This window comes from Saccopteryx bilineata, chromosome 4 (genome assembly GCF_036850765.1).
Source record: "Saccopteryx bilineata isolate mSacBil1 chromosome 4, mSacBil1_pri_phased_curated, whole genome shotgun sequence".
NCBI classification, from domain to species: Eukaryota; Metazoa; Chordata; class Mammalia; order Chiroptera; family Emballonuridae; genus Saccopteryx; species Saccopteryx bilineata.
This window is the reverse complement of record NC_089493.1, coordinates 297737349-297753034: the sequence shown is the minus strand read 5'-3', so window position 1 is coordinate 297753034 and position 15686 is coordinate 297737349. Positions and strand designations below refer to the sequence as shown.

At 56.9% G+C, this 15686-nt stretch overlaps 1 protein-coding gene across 3 annotated transcripts in view; it reads right to left on the bottom strand.

The window, feature by feature from the left end:
* DNAH3 (dynein axonemal heavy chain 3) overlaps positions 1 to 15686 on the bottom strand; it is a 199423-nt gene that overhangs the window by 73059 nt on the left and 110678 nt on the right. For all 3 annotated transcript variants that reach the window (XM_066275915.1, XM_066275914.1, XM_066275913.1), the window contains 6 exons: positions 13415 to 13523; positions 13083 to 13196; positions 11952 to 12128; positions 9252 to 9343; positions 7929 to 8148; positions 1379 to 1513 (listed from right to left, as the gene is read on the bottom strand). In XM_066275915.1, coding sequence (XP_066132012.1) covers positions 1379 to 1513; positions 7929 to 8148; positions 9252 to 9343; positions 11952 to 12128; positions 13083 to 13196; positions 13415 to 13523 — 847 coding nt within the window. The remainder of the gene's footprint in view (positions 1 to 1378; positions 1514 to 7928; positions 8149 to 9251; positions 9344 to 11951; positions 12129 to 13082; positions 13197 to 13414; positions 13524 to 15686) is intronic.

Here is a 15686-nt window from a genome sequence, read left to right as displayed (position 1 = left end):
ATTGATTGTTTTCTCATATGTGCCTTGGCTGGGGGGCTACAGTGGAGCAAGTGACCCCTTGCTCAAGCCAGTGACCTCAGGCATCAAGAGCCAGTGATCTTGGGCTCAAGCTAGCGACCATGGGGTCATGTCTATGATCTCATGCTTGAGCCAGTGACCCCGCGCTCAAGCTGGTGAGTCCCCACTCAAGCCAGATGAGCCCTCACTCAAGCCGGCGACCTCGGGGTTTTGAACCTGGGTCCTCTGCATCCCAGTCCGACGCTCTATCCACTGCGCCACCGCCCGCCTGGTCAGTCAGGAAACGTTCTTCTTGAAGCCCACATGCTGTCCCGACTTGATCATACTCTCAGGAGAGGAAATGTATTTTCTGAGCCAGGCCTCACTCTGTAGAATATAAATGACCTTCCCCGTCATTGATTCAAGGAAAGCCATTGACGATCGACACCCTTCACATTCGGTCCTGGGGCTTTGGCTGAAGCCACTTGGAGAGAATGATGCTCGCTCTTTTTTTTTTTTTTTTCTTCTGAGCTTGAACCTGGGACAGAGTCAGTCTGAGGCTGCTGGGGTCCCAACTGAGGACGAAGCTTTAATGCAGAGAGAGAGGTAGCCCAGAACGGAAGAGAGGTGTTCTCTAAACACCTGAGTCCTGCTGTTCACGTTTCTGAAGGCGTTCTGAGTTGGGTTTCTACCCTTGGTAACTGAGACAGACCTGACTAGTTCAAAGCCCAGGGCCCCCAAAAGGAAGACCACCCCCAAATTAAAAAAAATGGGCCCTGGCCAGTTGGCTCAGTGGTAGAGCGTCGGCCTGGCGTGCAGGGGTCCCGGGTTCGATTCCCGGCCAGGGCACACAGGAGAAGCACCCATCTGCTTCTCCACCCCTCCCCTTCTCCTTCCTCTCTGTCTCTCTCTTCCCCTCCTGCAGCCGAGGCTCCATTGGAGCAAAGATGGCCCGGGCGCTGGGGATGGCTCCTTGGCCTCTGCCCCAGGAGCTAGAGTGGCTCTGGTTGCAACAGAGTGACACCCCGGAGGGGCAGAGCATCTCCCCCTGGTGGGCGTGCCGGGTGGATCCCGGTCGGGCGCATGCGGGAGTCTGTCTGACTGTCTCTCCCTGTTTCCAGCTTCGGAAAAATACAAAAAAAAAAAAAAAAAAAAAAAAAGAAGCCCAAAGGAAAATGATGATGAAAAAAATACTGGGTTTTAAGCTTCAACTCGGAAATGAACGGCAGGCATAACAGATAAGGTGCCCTCATCTCCCCCTCCCCCTCTCTCCAGGCACCTCTGATCACTGCCATGACTCCAATGTGCACAATTCTTGATAATTCCTGATTTGAACAAACAGTAATGTCAGTGTATGCCCACACGGGTCCAAGGAACCCACCTGGATGATTTTCCCAATAAACCAAGGTACTGGCTGGAGTTTCATCTTTCTGATGTTCTCATTCAGTACGTCCGTAAAAACCTTGTAATCCGCCTTTGGAAGAACGACTCCCGGGAACAAATCCGATATAATTCCCTGGTAATCAGAATTTGAGAGACGGGAGAAAGGGTTAATTATCTTCTACATTGTCCTAAAAATGAGATCTATAAAAGTCTTTAAAAAAAAAAAAAATCCCAAACCTCATTTTTCCTGCTTCAAAACTCATCCACCATAAGAAACTCTGACACGAGCTTCTCACCATGATTTCCCTCCCAAATAATGTTAAAAGCCAGCAAATATTTCATGAGCCGGTGCCATCTCCCCGTCACGGTACTAGGAATGGACAAGACGGTCATGATGGTGTCTGCTTCCATGGTGCTTACACAACCCAGTAAAGAAGAGAGGAATTAAAATAATTATAAAAGGCAACTAATTTAAAAAATTCCAGGATGGTGACAGAGTTGGCCCATGTTCCAGCTGCCACCTCCCAGGACCAGAATGGATTACAGCTTAATTTAAGAACCACCATCTTGAAAACCCCACGCTGGACTCAAGGAAGAGGTGTCTATATAACCAAGGTCACAGGAGAAGCCACACCCGGTGGGAAGGGTGGAGACACGGGAAGGGCTGCCCCGGTCCCAGGAGCGAGTGGCGGCCAGCCGGGGGTTCCTGTGGGACATCTCATCTGTCCGGGGGTTCCTGAGGGACATCTCAGCTGTGAGGGGTGTCCTGAGGGACATCTCAGCTGTGAGGAGGGTCCTGAGGGACATCTCAGCTGTGAGGGGGGTCCTGAGGGACATCTCAGCAGTGAGGAGGGTCCTGAAGGACATCTCAGCTGTGAGGAGGATCCTGAGGGACATCTCAGCTGTGAGGAGGGTCCTGAGGGACATCTCAGCTGTCCGGGGGTTCCTGAGGGATATCTCAGCTGTGAGGAGGGTCCTGAGGGACATCTCAGCTGTCCGGGGGGTCCTGAGGGACATCTCAGCTGTGAGGAGGGTCCTGAGGGACATCTCAGCTGTCCGGGGGTCCTGAGGGACATCTCAGGTGTGAGGAGGGTCCTGAGGGACATCTCAGCTGTCCGGGGGTCCTGAGGGACATCTCAGCTGTGAGGAGGGTCCTGCGGGACATCTCAGCTGTGAGGAGGGTCCTGAGGGACATCTCAGCTGTCAGGGGGTCCTGAGGGACATCTCAGCTGTGAGGAGGGTCCTGCGGGACATCTCAGCTGTCCGGGGGTCCTGAGGGACATCTCAGCTGTGAGGAGGGTCCTGAGGGACATCTCAGCTGTGAGGAGGGTCCTGAGGGACATCTCAGCTGTCCGGGGGTCCTGAGAGACATCTCAGCTGTCCGGGGGTCCTGAGGGACATCTCAGCTGTCCGGGGGTCCTGAGGGACATCTCAGCTGTGAGGAGGGTCCTGAGGGACATCTCAGCTGTGAGGAGGGTCCTGAGGGACATCTCAGCTGTCCGGGGGGTCCTGAGGGACATCTCAGCTGTGAGGAGGGTCCTGAGGGACATCTCAGCTGTCCGGGGGTTCCTGAGGGACATCTCAGCTGTCCGGGGGTTCCTGAGGGACATCTCAGCTGTGAGGAGGGTCCTGAGGGACATCTCAGCTGTGAAGAGGGTCCTGTGGGACATCTCAGCTGTGAGGAGGGTCCTGAGGGACATCTCAGCTGTGAGGAGGGTCCTGAGGGACATCTCAGCTGTCCGGGGGTCCTGAGGGACATCTCAGCTGTGAGGAGGGTCCTGAGGGACATCTCAGCTGTCCGGGGGTTCCTGAGGGACATCTCAGCTGTCCGGGGGTCCTGAGGGACATCTCAGCTGTCCGGGGGTTCCTGAGGGACATCTCAGCTGTGAGGAGGGTCCTGAGGGACATCTCAGCTGTGAGGAGGGTCCTGAGGGACATCTCAGCTGTGAGGAGGGGGTCCTGAGGGACATCTCAGCTGTCCGGGTGTCCTGAGGGACATCTCAGCTGTGAGGAGGGTCCTGCGGGACATCTCAGCTGTGAGGAGGGTCCTGCGGGACATCTCAGCTGTGAGGAGGGTCCTGCGGGACATCTCAGCTGTGAGGAGGGTCCTGAGGGACATCTCAGCTGTGAGGAGGGTCCTGCGGGACATCTCAGCTGTGAGGAGGGTCCTGAGGGACATCTCAGCTGTGAGGAGGGTCCTGAGGGACATCTCAGCTGTCCGGGGGTCCTGAGGGACATCTCAGCTGTCCGGGGGTTCCTGAGGGACATCTCAGCTGTCCGGGGGTCCTGAGGGACATCTCAGCTGTCCGGGGGTTCCTGAGGGACATCTCAGCTGTGAAGAGGGTCCTGAGGGACATCTCAGCTGTCCGGGGGTCCTGTGGGACATCTCAGCTGTCCGGGGGTCCTGCGGGACATCTCAGCTGTGAGGAGGGTCCTGAGGGACATCTCAGCTGTGAGGAGGGTCCTGAGGGACATCTCAGTTTCCGGGGGTCCTGAGGGACATCTCAGCTGTGAGGAGGGTCCTGAGGGACATCTCAGCTGTGAGGAGGGTCCTGAGGGACATCTCAGCTGTGAGGAGGGTCCTGAGGGACATCTCAGCTGTGAGGAGGGGGTCCTGAGGGACATCTCAGCTGTCCGGGTGTCCTGAGGGACATCTCAGCTGTGAGGAGGGTCCTGCGGGACATCTCAGCTGTGAGGAGGGTCCTGAGGGACATCTCAGCTGTGAGGAGGGTCCTGAGGGACATCTCAGCTGTGAGGAGGGTCCTGAGGGACATCTCAGCTGTGAGGAGGGTCCTGAGGGACATCTCAGCTGTGAGGAGGGGGTCCTGAGGGACATCTCAGCTGTCCGGGTGTCCTGCGGGACATCTCAGCTATGAGGAGGGTCCTGCGGGACATCTCAGCTGTGAGGAGGGTCCTGAGGGACATCTCAGCTGTGAGGAGGGTCCTGAGGGACATCTCAGCTGTGAGGAGGGTTCTCCCTCACAGGGGAGGGACCTCAGCCCCAGGCCTGGCACCGCAGCCTGGAGCCCCCGAGCCTGGAAGAGGTGCTCACGAAACGTCTGGTGGTGAAAAGAGCCAGGGTTTCTGTCTGTGAGAAAGAAGGGAGCTCTCAGAGGTGCAGGTTCATCTTAAAGGGCCAGCGCGGAACAGCTGGTTCACAGCCACGTAGCCAGGGCTCTGGTGCAGGGGGGCTGCGAGGACCGAGTTGTGGAGGGGGCGGGGGAGGCCCAGGGAGACCCCGTGGGGGGCGGCCACCGGACCCCCGTGCTGAGTCATTCCCTGGTCCTGCGGGCACCGTCTTTCCTGGGTGGAGCGTCCCCTGGGGGGGGGCAGCAGCTGCCCCCAGCAGTCCCTCCTGCCCACCCTGGGGACACCGGGCTGCTCCGAGGGGTCAGCCAGGACGCGGGGGGGGGGGGTGCGTCAGCGACTCAGGTTTCTGGCCTTGAGGCCGGAGCTTTCCCCCACATGCTCCCGAGTCTGAGACTGGTCTGTCCACCTCCAAGGGGTCTCAGTAGAAACTGTCTGGACTGTGGGCAGACCCAGCGCTGGGTCTCAGAGGCCGCACCCGCCCGACTCCTGCTGGCCGCATCCTACTGCGGTCTGTAAGAACAGTCTGGACAGACTGACACCCGGGGCTGAGGGGTGGGGGCCACACCCCCACCCTTCCTAATCCCTGCATCGCTGCAGGCTCTAGACTCTACCGGACGTTTTGCATAGTTCAATGGCCGAGCCCAACAAGAGAGGCTGCAGACAGAGGCTGCAGGCGCCAGATCTCAGGGAACCTTGGCCTTCTGCCGACCTTCCCCAGCTCCAGTGTGGGTAAAAGCCAGCCTAGGTGTGCGGCTTGGTATTCCCCGTGTGCACCTGGGCCCAGCAGAGGCAGCCACAAACTCTGGATTGCTTGTGGCTCTAAGGAGGGTGCTGAGGGCCAGTCATGGGCAGTGTCTCCCAATGGTCTGCGCCGGGTTCCTGCCAGGGAGACCCAGGGCTGGCACATCCGGAGGCCAGCGTCCGAGGGCATCGGCTCAGGACCTAACGGCCCTTGCTGGTTGCGTGTTCTAAGGGAGGGGGTCATCAGACACCGGGCCCGGCTGAGGCGAGTTCCACTCTGTGTGATCAGCACGGGCACAGCGGCTCATGTGCTTTGGGCAGGGTGGAGCTTCACAGTCAGCGGGCCTGGGCGCTGGGTATCCTGCCCTGTGGGCTAGATTCCACGGGGGGAAGGGAGAGAGGCTCGGAGCACAGACAGCAGGCTCCAATGGACCCACAAGTCTATTGTTGGGTCCATTCAAGGGGCTTAGCCACTTTCGGGGGGGTGGAGGCTTAGCCACTTTCGGGGGGGGGGCAGAGTCTGCCCTGGGGAGGACTCTCTTAATCTTCCTCCCTGAGACCAGTCTCAGTAGCTGTAAGAACTTCTGCAGGGGGCGCTGTCGGCCACACTTGATCTGCTCACCTTGCTGGGGAGAAATGGAATTTGAATGTCCAGCAGTGGCTGAGGGATCAGGCTCTGGAGTAGGGGCCACTTGCCTGATCAAGAGACCCCTGAAGGATGGGGTCCCACTAATGTTGTACTCCCAACCTCAGCTGCTCCAACCCATCAAGATTGCAACCCGTGGAGGGGTTGATGGGGTGAGGCCAGTCTGAGCCCACACCACAGTCTTTCTACACAAGACTCTGTGGGAAGACCCGGCAGCTGCAAGAGGAGGCGGAGCAGCTGAAAAGTGGAGGCAAATCTTACAGAGCCTGGGGCTTTTACGGAGCTGCTGTCAGCTCTGAGCAGGAGGAACTGATCTTTACACACAGGTTGGCCCCTCCCACGCGACCCAGGCACGGAGAACACAGACACAGACAGCAAACAGAGCAGTAGCTCCAGGCAGCTAGCCCAGAGCAGGCTCCGAAGAACGGCTGATGCCAACCTAGGAACCCACAGCCAACACGACCAGTGAGCTACGCAAGCCGCAGGAAAGTAAGCCACCCAATTAAAAAAAGGGAAGAAGAAATGAAGAGACACTTCTCCAAAGAGGACACACAGATGGCCAATAGGCATATGAAAAAATGCTCAACATCACTAATCATTAGAGAAATGCAAATTAAAACCACAATGAGATATCACCTCACACCAGTCAGAATGGCGCTCATCAACAAAACAACACAGAATAAGTGCTGGCGAGGATGTGGAGAAAAGGGAACCCTCCTGCACTGCTGGTGGGAATGCAGACTGGTGCAGCCACTGTGGAAAACAGTATGGAGATTCCTCAAAAAGCTAAAAATCGAACTGCCTTTTGACCCGGCTATCCCACTTGTAGGAATATACCCCAAGGACACCATAGAACGGCTCGAAAAGGAGAAATGCACCCCCATGTTTATGGCAGCATTGTTCACAATAGCCAAGATCTGGAAACGGCCCAAGTGTCCGTCAGTGGACGAGTGGATAAAAAAGCAGTGATAGCCCTGGCCGGTTGGCTCAGCGGTAGAGCGTCGGCCTAGCATGCGGAGGACCCGGGTTCGATTCCCGGCCAGGGCACACAGGAGAAGCGCCCATTTGCTTCTCCACCCCTCCGCCGCGCTTTCCTCTCTGTCTCTCTCTTCCCCTCCCGCAGCCAAGGCTCCATTGGAGCAAAGATGGCCCGGGCGCTGGGCATGGCTCCGTGGCCTCTGCCTCAGGCGCTAGAGTGGCTCTGGTCGCAACATGGCGACGCCCAGGATGGGCAGAGCATCGCCCCCTGGTGGGCAGAGCGTCGCCCCTGGTGGGCGTGCCGGGTGGATCCCGGTCGGGCGCATGCGGGAGTCTGTCTGACTGTCTCTCCCTGTTTCCAGCTTCAGAAAAATGAAAAAAAAAAAAGCAGTGGTACATATATACTATGGAATACTACACGGCCACAAGGAAGAAGGAAATCTTACCTTTTGTGACAGTGTGGGTGAACCTAGAGATTATTATGCTGAGTGAAATAAGCCAGGCAGAGAAAGACAAATATCATATGACCTCACATATATGTGGAATCTAATGAACAAAGTGAACTGAGGAACGGAATAGAGGCAGAGGCGGGGTCACAGGGAGCAGAGGGACAGCTGTCAGAGGGAAGGGGGATGAGGGGGTGGGATCAGAGGAGGTGAAGGGATTAGTGAAATTATATATACATAACACAGAGATACAGGTAACAGGACAGCAGGTCCCAGAGGGGGGGGCGGGACTCAGGGTCAGGGGGGGCAAAGGGCATGTTGCTGGTGGGGGCTGTGAGGGTCTTATATTGAGTGGGGACATTTGAATCCATGTCAACAGAATACATTAAAAAATTTAATAAAAAATAATAAGAAAAAAGAAACTAGTTATTGCATTTGATAAAAACAGGGACCCACACCTAATAGTGAATACTCTCCCGTCCGTGAAAACGGGGAACCAGACAGAAATCCTGCGGTTGCCGTCATCAGGTCGCGCTGGGGGGAGGGAACCTGGCGGGGGGCGGGGGCACTGGCCGTTGGGAGACTGAGCGGCGTCATCCGCAGAGGCTGAGTCCCAACACCAGTCCCCCCACCCCCGCCCCGCGCACCTGGAACAGAGGGACGTCTTGAGCCAAGAACTTGGCCAGGTTGACGTCCAGCAGGGCCCGGAGCAGCAGGACGCTCTCCTCCTCCTCGGGGAACTTGAGCTTGAGGTTGCCGGCGGCGGTGAGCACGGACTTGACCGCCCGCATGCCGTAGTCGTAGTGATGCTGCGAGGAGAGCTGCTCCGAGCACAGGCGGTAGGTGGCCACAATCTTCTGGGCGAGGCTGGAGGGAACGACAGGAGTCTGCCACACACACACACACACACACACACACCCGCCGAGAGGAGCCCGTCCCGCTCGGCACCCGCCCCCACCATCGTCACGCCCTGACGAGTGCAGAAACCGGGCCTGCCCGTGGACTTGGTGAGGGAGCCCTGTCTTTGAAGGCCTTCTAACAGAGTCGTCATAATGAGCTAAGGAAGCATGGTAACCCTCAACCTTGCCCCGGCTGACTGCTCGGAGTGTCGGCCCAGTGTGTGGAAGTCCCGGGTTTGATTCCCAGTCAAGGCACACAGGAGAAGCACCCATCTGCTTCTCTACCCTTCCCCCTCTCCTTTCTCTCTATCCCTCTCTTCCCCTCCTGCAGCCATGGCTTGATTGGAGCGAGCTGGCCCCAGGCACTCAGAATGGTTCCATAGCCTCTGCCTCAGGCACTAAGAAGAGCTTGGTTGCTGAGCAACGAGGCAATACCCCAAATGGGCAGAGCATTGCCCCTTAGTGGGCTTGCTGGCTGGGGTGAAGCAGGAGTCTGCCTCCCCTCCTCTCACTGAATTAAAAAAAAGAAAAAATAAGTCTAGCCGCATGTGGTAAAGACACGGATGGGGGGGGTGTCTTGGAAAACTGGGTAAAGACTGGAATGAGCCATTCCCAGTTGGTTGAAGTTAAAGTAAATGTTTCCTTGATTTAAAAAAAAAATGTGAACTCTACATTATATTAAAATTTCCCCTCCAATCTTGGAGTAATTTCATGTTTTCCAGTCCTGCCTCAGCCACTTAGAAATGTGTGTGTGCGTTCGTGTCTGTGTGTACGCACACACACACACATACACGTTTCGGTGAGCAGCGGGGAGCAGATGAGAAGCCGCTGTCTTCGCTCGTAGATGTCCAGCTGTACATGAAGAAAGAGGGGCATTTTCTGGGGTATCTGGGTCACCTCCTGGTCAGGGATGGGGTCGGTGCCTTCGGTCACCTCGTGAGCGGAAACCCGTTCCTCCATTTCTCTCTGTTCCGACGCTCCCCCCCTCCCCGCCTCGAATCCACCCCCCACAGAAGAAAGCCACTGCTTCTGGGCCTCTGGAGCCCTCACGGGAAGAGCAAGGTCACTCACCTTCTGGAGTCCAGAAAGCCCATCGAGTAGAGAGAGATCTCGCCAATGAGGGCGTAGTCAGGCACCATCATGGCCACCGTCCGGAACAAGGCCTGGAGGAGAGACAGCCGCTCAGAACCCGAGTTCACACACTGGACCCTGGGGAGGGGGCGGGGCGGGGGGGTGGGGACACCGGCCGAAGGCACAGAGAAGCAGCTGATCACTGAGGCCACTCCGGTGACAATCCAGGAGAGGCGGGCTGGAGGACAAGGTGATGTACGGAGGGACTGTCTTCCCCGGACAGATCCACTGGCCCACCGGCCACTCCACAGGCTCTGTCCAGGTGCCTGTGGTCACACTGGGTTCCGCCCCAGGGGTGCGAAGGCCCAGGGTGCCGGCATCCCATCAGCCCCTCATCCTCCTGAGCTGAGTGGAGTGGTGTGCACCTCACGGAGCTCTCTAGCAGGAGTTGTTTAGCAATGCGGGACCAGCTCGTATCAGAAGACCCCCCCGGGGTCGGAGAGGTCTCGACTGGAGCCTTGTTCTGTTAGCTGTTCGCTGTGGGCGAGTCACGCCCGTCTCCCTGCGAGAGCTCGGTTGTCTGGTCTCCAAACAGGTGGACACAGGGGCCCTGCTCAGAGCTACCGTGAGGACCAATGATAACCGTGTCCGTCAGGGGCTTGGACACTGGGGAGCATAGAGACTCTTCCATGCACACTTGCTGTGGTCCTTACTGCCTTCGGTCTTAGAGGAGGAGAAGTGCCTTTCCCCCCCCCACCCCGAGAGTCACGCCGTTAGGAGTCCGAGGTGGAGCTGGGACTAGAACCCTGGACGCCTCACACCAACGCCCGGGGGCTTTCCCCCGATGCCACTCCTGCTCGAGGAAGCGTCCGGAGTGGTTATCTCACATGACCCTCGGCCGGGAGGGGTGCGGAAGGGCGTGCCAGCGACTGGGCGGTTAAAAACAAAATGGGGGATGCGGGTCCAAATTCTACTCTGGTTCTCGTTGGGCCTGTGTTAACTGACCTAGACAGGGGAGGGGCCACCGTGAAGGACCCGCCGACGGGCCTCCCGTCCCAGGGCAGGGAGAGGGTGATGGATGGGAACCAGGTGCTCAGACCCTGATCCGAGGGCGTTTCTTCTATCCAGTGGGGCCCCATGTATGGCAGGCCCTCCAAATAATGCCGTTTGGCTCACTGTCATCTCATGAGAGCGTCGCTGGGGCGCGTGGCAACCTCACTCACGGTTACGTCAAGCAGCCTGCCTGTAAAACCGGCTGTTTCTGTGTCATTTTCTTACAAACAGGCAACGGTGAGAACTTCCTCTGCTCAAGCCGGCGGGTGTGGCTTTGGGCCGTGTCTCTTTTCAGTGCCTTCCACCCGGGGGGCGCAGCAAGAAGAGCTTAGAACAGGGGTCCCCAAACTACGACCCGTGAGCCGCATGCGGCCCCCTGAGGCCATTTATCCGGCCCCCGCTGCATTTCTGGAAGGGGCACCTCTTTCATTGGTGGTCAGTGAGAGGAGCATAGTTCCCATTGAAATACTGGTCACTTTGTTGATTTAAATTTACTTGTTCTTTATTTTAAATATTGTATTTGTTCCCGTTTTGTTTTTTTAGTTTAAAATAAGATATGTGCAGTGTGCATAGGGATTTGTTCATAGTTTTTTTTATAGTCCGGCCCTCCAATGGTCTGAGGGACAGTGAACTGGCCCCCTGTGTAAAAAGTTTGGGGACCCCTGGCTTAGAATAAGACCCGTCCAGAAGCAGACCTGGGAGTCTCTCTCTCTCTCTCTCTCTCTCTCTCTCTGGCTGCTCTTCCAGGCAGTCGGGGTGCTGGGCGCTCTTCCCACCAGAGGAGACCCCCATCTCATACTTGGGGCTGCTCCTCCTTCCAGGAGAGAAGCGTGGGCAGGTCCCCCCGAGCCTGGGCACTTGAGGGGGTCTGGTTGGCTCTCCTCCTCCTCCTCCAGAGGCAGCTCCTGCCCCCCCAGCAGCAGGCTCGGGGCCACAGCTGCCCCTCAAGCCAGCACAGCAACGGCCCGGGACAGACACACTCTCGTCCTCTCTCTGGCTGGTTGGGACAGTCTTCTTTGGCTTGGACACGGCTCAGGTGTCCATGAACCGGTTTTAGTAGCAGAGGGAACCTGTGTGGTGTCGCCTCGGTTGGCCAGAGTGTCCTCTGTAAGTCAACCTGGATGCTCTCTTATAAATAGATATATTTTGTTTGGCTGACACTCATTCTTTTTTTTTTTTTTTGTACATTGAGTCAGAAATTAAAAATCAGATTTTATGTAAAAATCTAGATGTCTGGCTTCTCTTGAACAACAACAACAATAAAATAAGAGGTGATCTGAGCATTTCTGTCAGGCTAGCAGCCTGAGGAGGGGCTTGCTGCCTCTGGGTGGGGCTTGCTCCAGAGTCCCGACCGTGCCCGGCGGCTTTGTCACTTGTCTGACCCCGAGACAACAGACACTGTGGCCCTTGTTCTAAGGGACGTTCTCTACCCACCCCTTCCCCCACCCTCCCTCAGCTCCCCACGAGACAGGGCGGTCCTGTTCCAGGGGTGCACACCGTCTCACCGCCACCCACACTTCTCCAGGACTCCACTTCCAGCCCCACAATGTCACCGGGTGGGCCCCGGCAGGCGGCTTCCCTTCCAGAGGTGGCTTCCGGACGTCCCGTGAGCGCGCCCCCCTCACAGTCTCACCCGTGGGCGTTTACCTTGAGGTTGTCGGGCAGCTCGGCCCTGCCCGCGTAGCCCGGGTTCATGGTGATGAAGACGGCGCAGGTCGGGTTCAGCGAGAGCTCGGTGCCTTCGAAGATGAACGTCCTCAGACTCCGGATGATGGCTTGCTGGATGCTGAGGATCTGCTGGGCCACCACGGACAGCACTTCAACCTGGCGCGAGCGAGAAGGGCCAGCTGAGCAGGGGGCTCCCGCTCTGACCACCGTGAGCGAGAAGGGCCAGCTGAGCGGGGGGCTCCCGCTCTGACCACCGTGAGCGAGAAGGGCCAGCTGAGGGGGGGGCTCCCGCTCTGACCACCGTGAGCGAGAAGGGCCAGCTGAGGGGGGGGGCTCCCGCTCTGACCACCGTGAGCGAGAAGGGCCAGCTGAGGGGGGGGCTCCCGCTCTGACCACCGTGAGCGAGAAGGGCCAGCTGAGCGGGGGGGCTCCCGCTCTGACCACCGTCACCACCCACCCCTCTCTGCCGGAGGCCCCTTCCCTTAGCAAAGAAGAAATAAACCCAGTCGTCTGAGACCCAGGATGAGGAAACACAACCGACTGGGCTTCTGGTAAAGAAAGAAAAAATCATGTGTGTGTGGTTTTCATATATCTCCTCCTCCTCCCAGCGGCTTCCGCAACGCCTGACCCACGGCATGCCTGTGAACACGGTTTAAATGGCTGTTTCTACGTCCTGATCTCAAACCCAGACGGAAGGAATCGCCGCCTCTGCTGGGACGCTTCCTTTGTGCCTCTCCTCCGGGCCTCTGTCACATTCTGTTTGCTCCGTTTAGTTGTCATTGCCCTGCGCCCGACCGTCAGCGTGCAGAGCGAAAGCCCCCTCCCCACACGCCTGCAAGTCATGAGCGTCGGCAGAGGATCTGACGCAGTGGCTGCCCAGGCGAGCTTTGAATGAGCTTTAGTGAAGGAACGGATACGATGCCGACAGAACAGGCATTTGTATCCTTGGGGCTGTGTTTTGTTTAAGTTCATCGAGAACCCACTCTTTGCAAAAGCCAACGGAAGAGACACGAGATGCCCCGCCACTCAGGAACTGAGAACCCAGAAGAGGCCCCCTCCCATCCCCCCACCGCATGTCCAGCCCTCCTGGGACCCCCGCAGCAGGTGCACCTCGATCCTGTTGAACTCGTCAAAGCAGGCCCACGCTCCCGCCTGGGCCAGCCCTTTGAAGAACTTGCCCATGGCTTTGTAGTCCAGGCCATCGGAGCAGTTGAAGACCACACACTGGAGGGGAAAGAGGATGTGGGCGCCGTTCAGGATGGGTTCCTGCACCCTGAAACAGGGGGTTTGGGGGCTCCTTGCTTCCCGTCCCCAGGAGGAGCTGGGACCCACGCCGCCTGCTGCACTGACTAACCCGTCTTGACCCTCACGCTGACCTACCCGAACAGGGGCCCAGAGAGGGGGATGGGAGGAGAGGGCGGGGAGGGACAGCATCTCCCTACCTGCTTGGCCAGAGCTTTGGCCAGATCTTTGGTGGTTTCTGTCTTGCCTGTCCCGGCTGGACCTTCCGGGGCACCCCCAAGATTCAGCTTCAAGGCCCCCATCAGCGTCCTGAGGGGGGGAAGAAAAGAAGAGATAGGGCTGGGTGCTCAGACGCAGGAAGGAGACTGGCTCGCGGCTCATTTTGTTTCGATCAGACAGAGGGTTGAGAGCTTGACCCTGACTGTGTGACCAGCACTGTGAAGGGTTGTTTTACTTTGCACTCTGCCACCTCAGGGCCTAACGCAGCGCCCGGGGCCGGGGTGGCACCTGTCACCACGGGTCTGGACGAGGGATGAGATGAATGAATGAATGAATATATACTTATGTGAATGAATCAGATAAAGAAATCCTCATCAACTCCACATCCCAAAGACCAATGATACTAATGGAATGGTGAAAATAAATGTATTTCTCCTACTCGATTATGAATTCTTTTTAATTTTTAAAAATATTTTTACAGAGAGACGGAGTGAGAGAGGGACAGACAGGAACAGACGGACAAGAAGGAAGAGAGAGGAGAAGCATCAAGTCTTTGTTGTAGCTCCTTAGTTGTGCACTGATTGCTTTCTCATATGTGCCATGACGGGGGTAGAGGGTGGGGGCGACAGCAGAGTGAGCGATCCCTTGCTCAAGCCAGTGACCCTGCGCTCAAGCCAGCGACCTCGGGGTTTCCAACCTCGGTCCTCAGCATCCAGGCTGGTACTCTATCCACTGTGCCACTGCCAGGTCAGCCTAGATTATGAATTCTTGAGCCCAGGACCCAATTTGATTCAATTTCCTGTCCCCAGGAAACTAACCCAGTTCCCGGCACATCGTGGTAGGGGGCAAGGTGAATGTTAGAAATAAAATAACGTGTTAACTGTGGTTCCACAGCTCCCTGCACGGGCCTCTGTAATTCCAGTTAACACACTGCCGGGTAATTACCTGTCATCCCCACCCCGTGAGACGAAGGCTTCCCGGAGGTCGTGCACGGGGCGCAAGACGGTTAAAGAAATGGCTGTTCAGTAACGAGTGGAATGAATGAGTGATGAATGAAGGAAGAACATGGAAAACAAGTGACCGGGGACTTTGAAGGGAGAAAGTGCTCACGCAGTACCTTTAAAAATAATTTACGTAACTCCACGGTCAAGAATATACAAAATCCAAGATAAGCTAAACATCCGCAGAACTGACAAGTTCACAATGTCCAGATTTCTAATGTGACGAGTTCCAAGGGAAGAGGCAAAGCACCTTCTGGGCTGAGCTCAGAACAACCATGCATCTTCACCAGTCTGGGGGAGCTCAGAGGTGTGGGCACCGTTCAGGATGGGTTCCTGCACCCTGAAACAGGGGTGGGGACGCCCTTCCGGGGCCCTCCCCCGGCCTCTGGCTGTCTCCTGACCTCATCTGGATTCTGCCACTGGGGAGCTTTCTGATTAATTCCTGAGCCATTTCTTTTTCTTTTTCTTTTTTTAATTCACTGAGAGGAGGGGAGGCAGAGAGACAGACTCCCACATGCACCCTGATGGGGATCCACCCAGCAAGCCCAATAGGGGGTGATGCTTTGCCCATCTGGGGCATTGCCACGTTGCTCAGCAACTGAGCTCTTCTTAGCACCTGAGGCAGAGGCCATGGAGCATCCTCAGTGCCCAGGGCCAACTCGCTCCAATGGAGCCTTGTCTGCAGGAGGGAGAGAGAGAGAGAGAGAGAAAGGGAAAGGGGAGGGGTGGAGAAGCAGATGGTTGCTTCTTCTCTGTGCCCTGACCAGTAATCGAACCCGGGACATCCACACACCAGGCTGACGCTCTATCACTAAGCCAAATAGCCAGGGCCCTTTTTTATTTTATTGATTTTACACAGAGAGAGAGGAGGGGGGTGGGGAGCGAGAAGTATCAACTCATAGTTGTTTCACTTTAGTTGTTCATAGCTTGCTTATAGTATGTGTCTGGACCAGGAAACCCAGGGTTTTGTTTATTTGTTTGTTTTTTCATTTTTCCAAAGCTGGAAACGGGGAGGCAGTCAGACAGACTCCCGCTTGCGCCCAACCGGGATCCACTCGGCACGCCCACCAGGGGGCGATGTTCTGCCCATCTGGGGCGTCGCTCTGTTGCATCCAGAGCCATTCTAGCGCCTGAGGCAGAGGCCACAGAGCCATCCCCAGCGCCCGGGCCATCTTTGCTCCAATGGAGCCTCGGCTGCGGGAGGGGAAGAGAGAGACAGAGAGGAAGGAGAGGGGGAGGGGTGGAGAAGCAG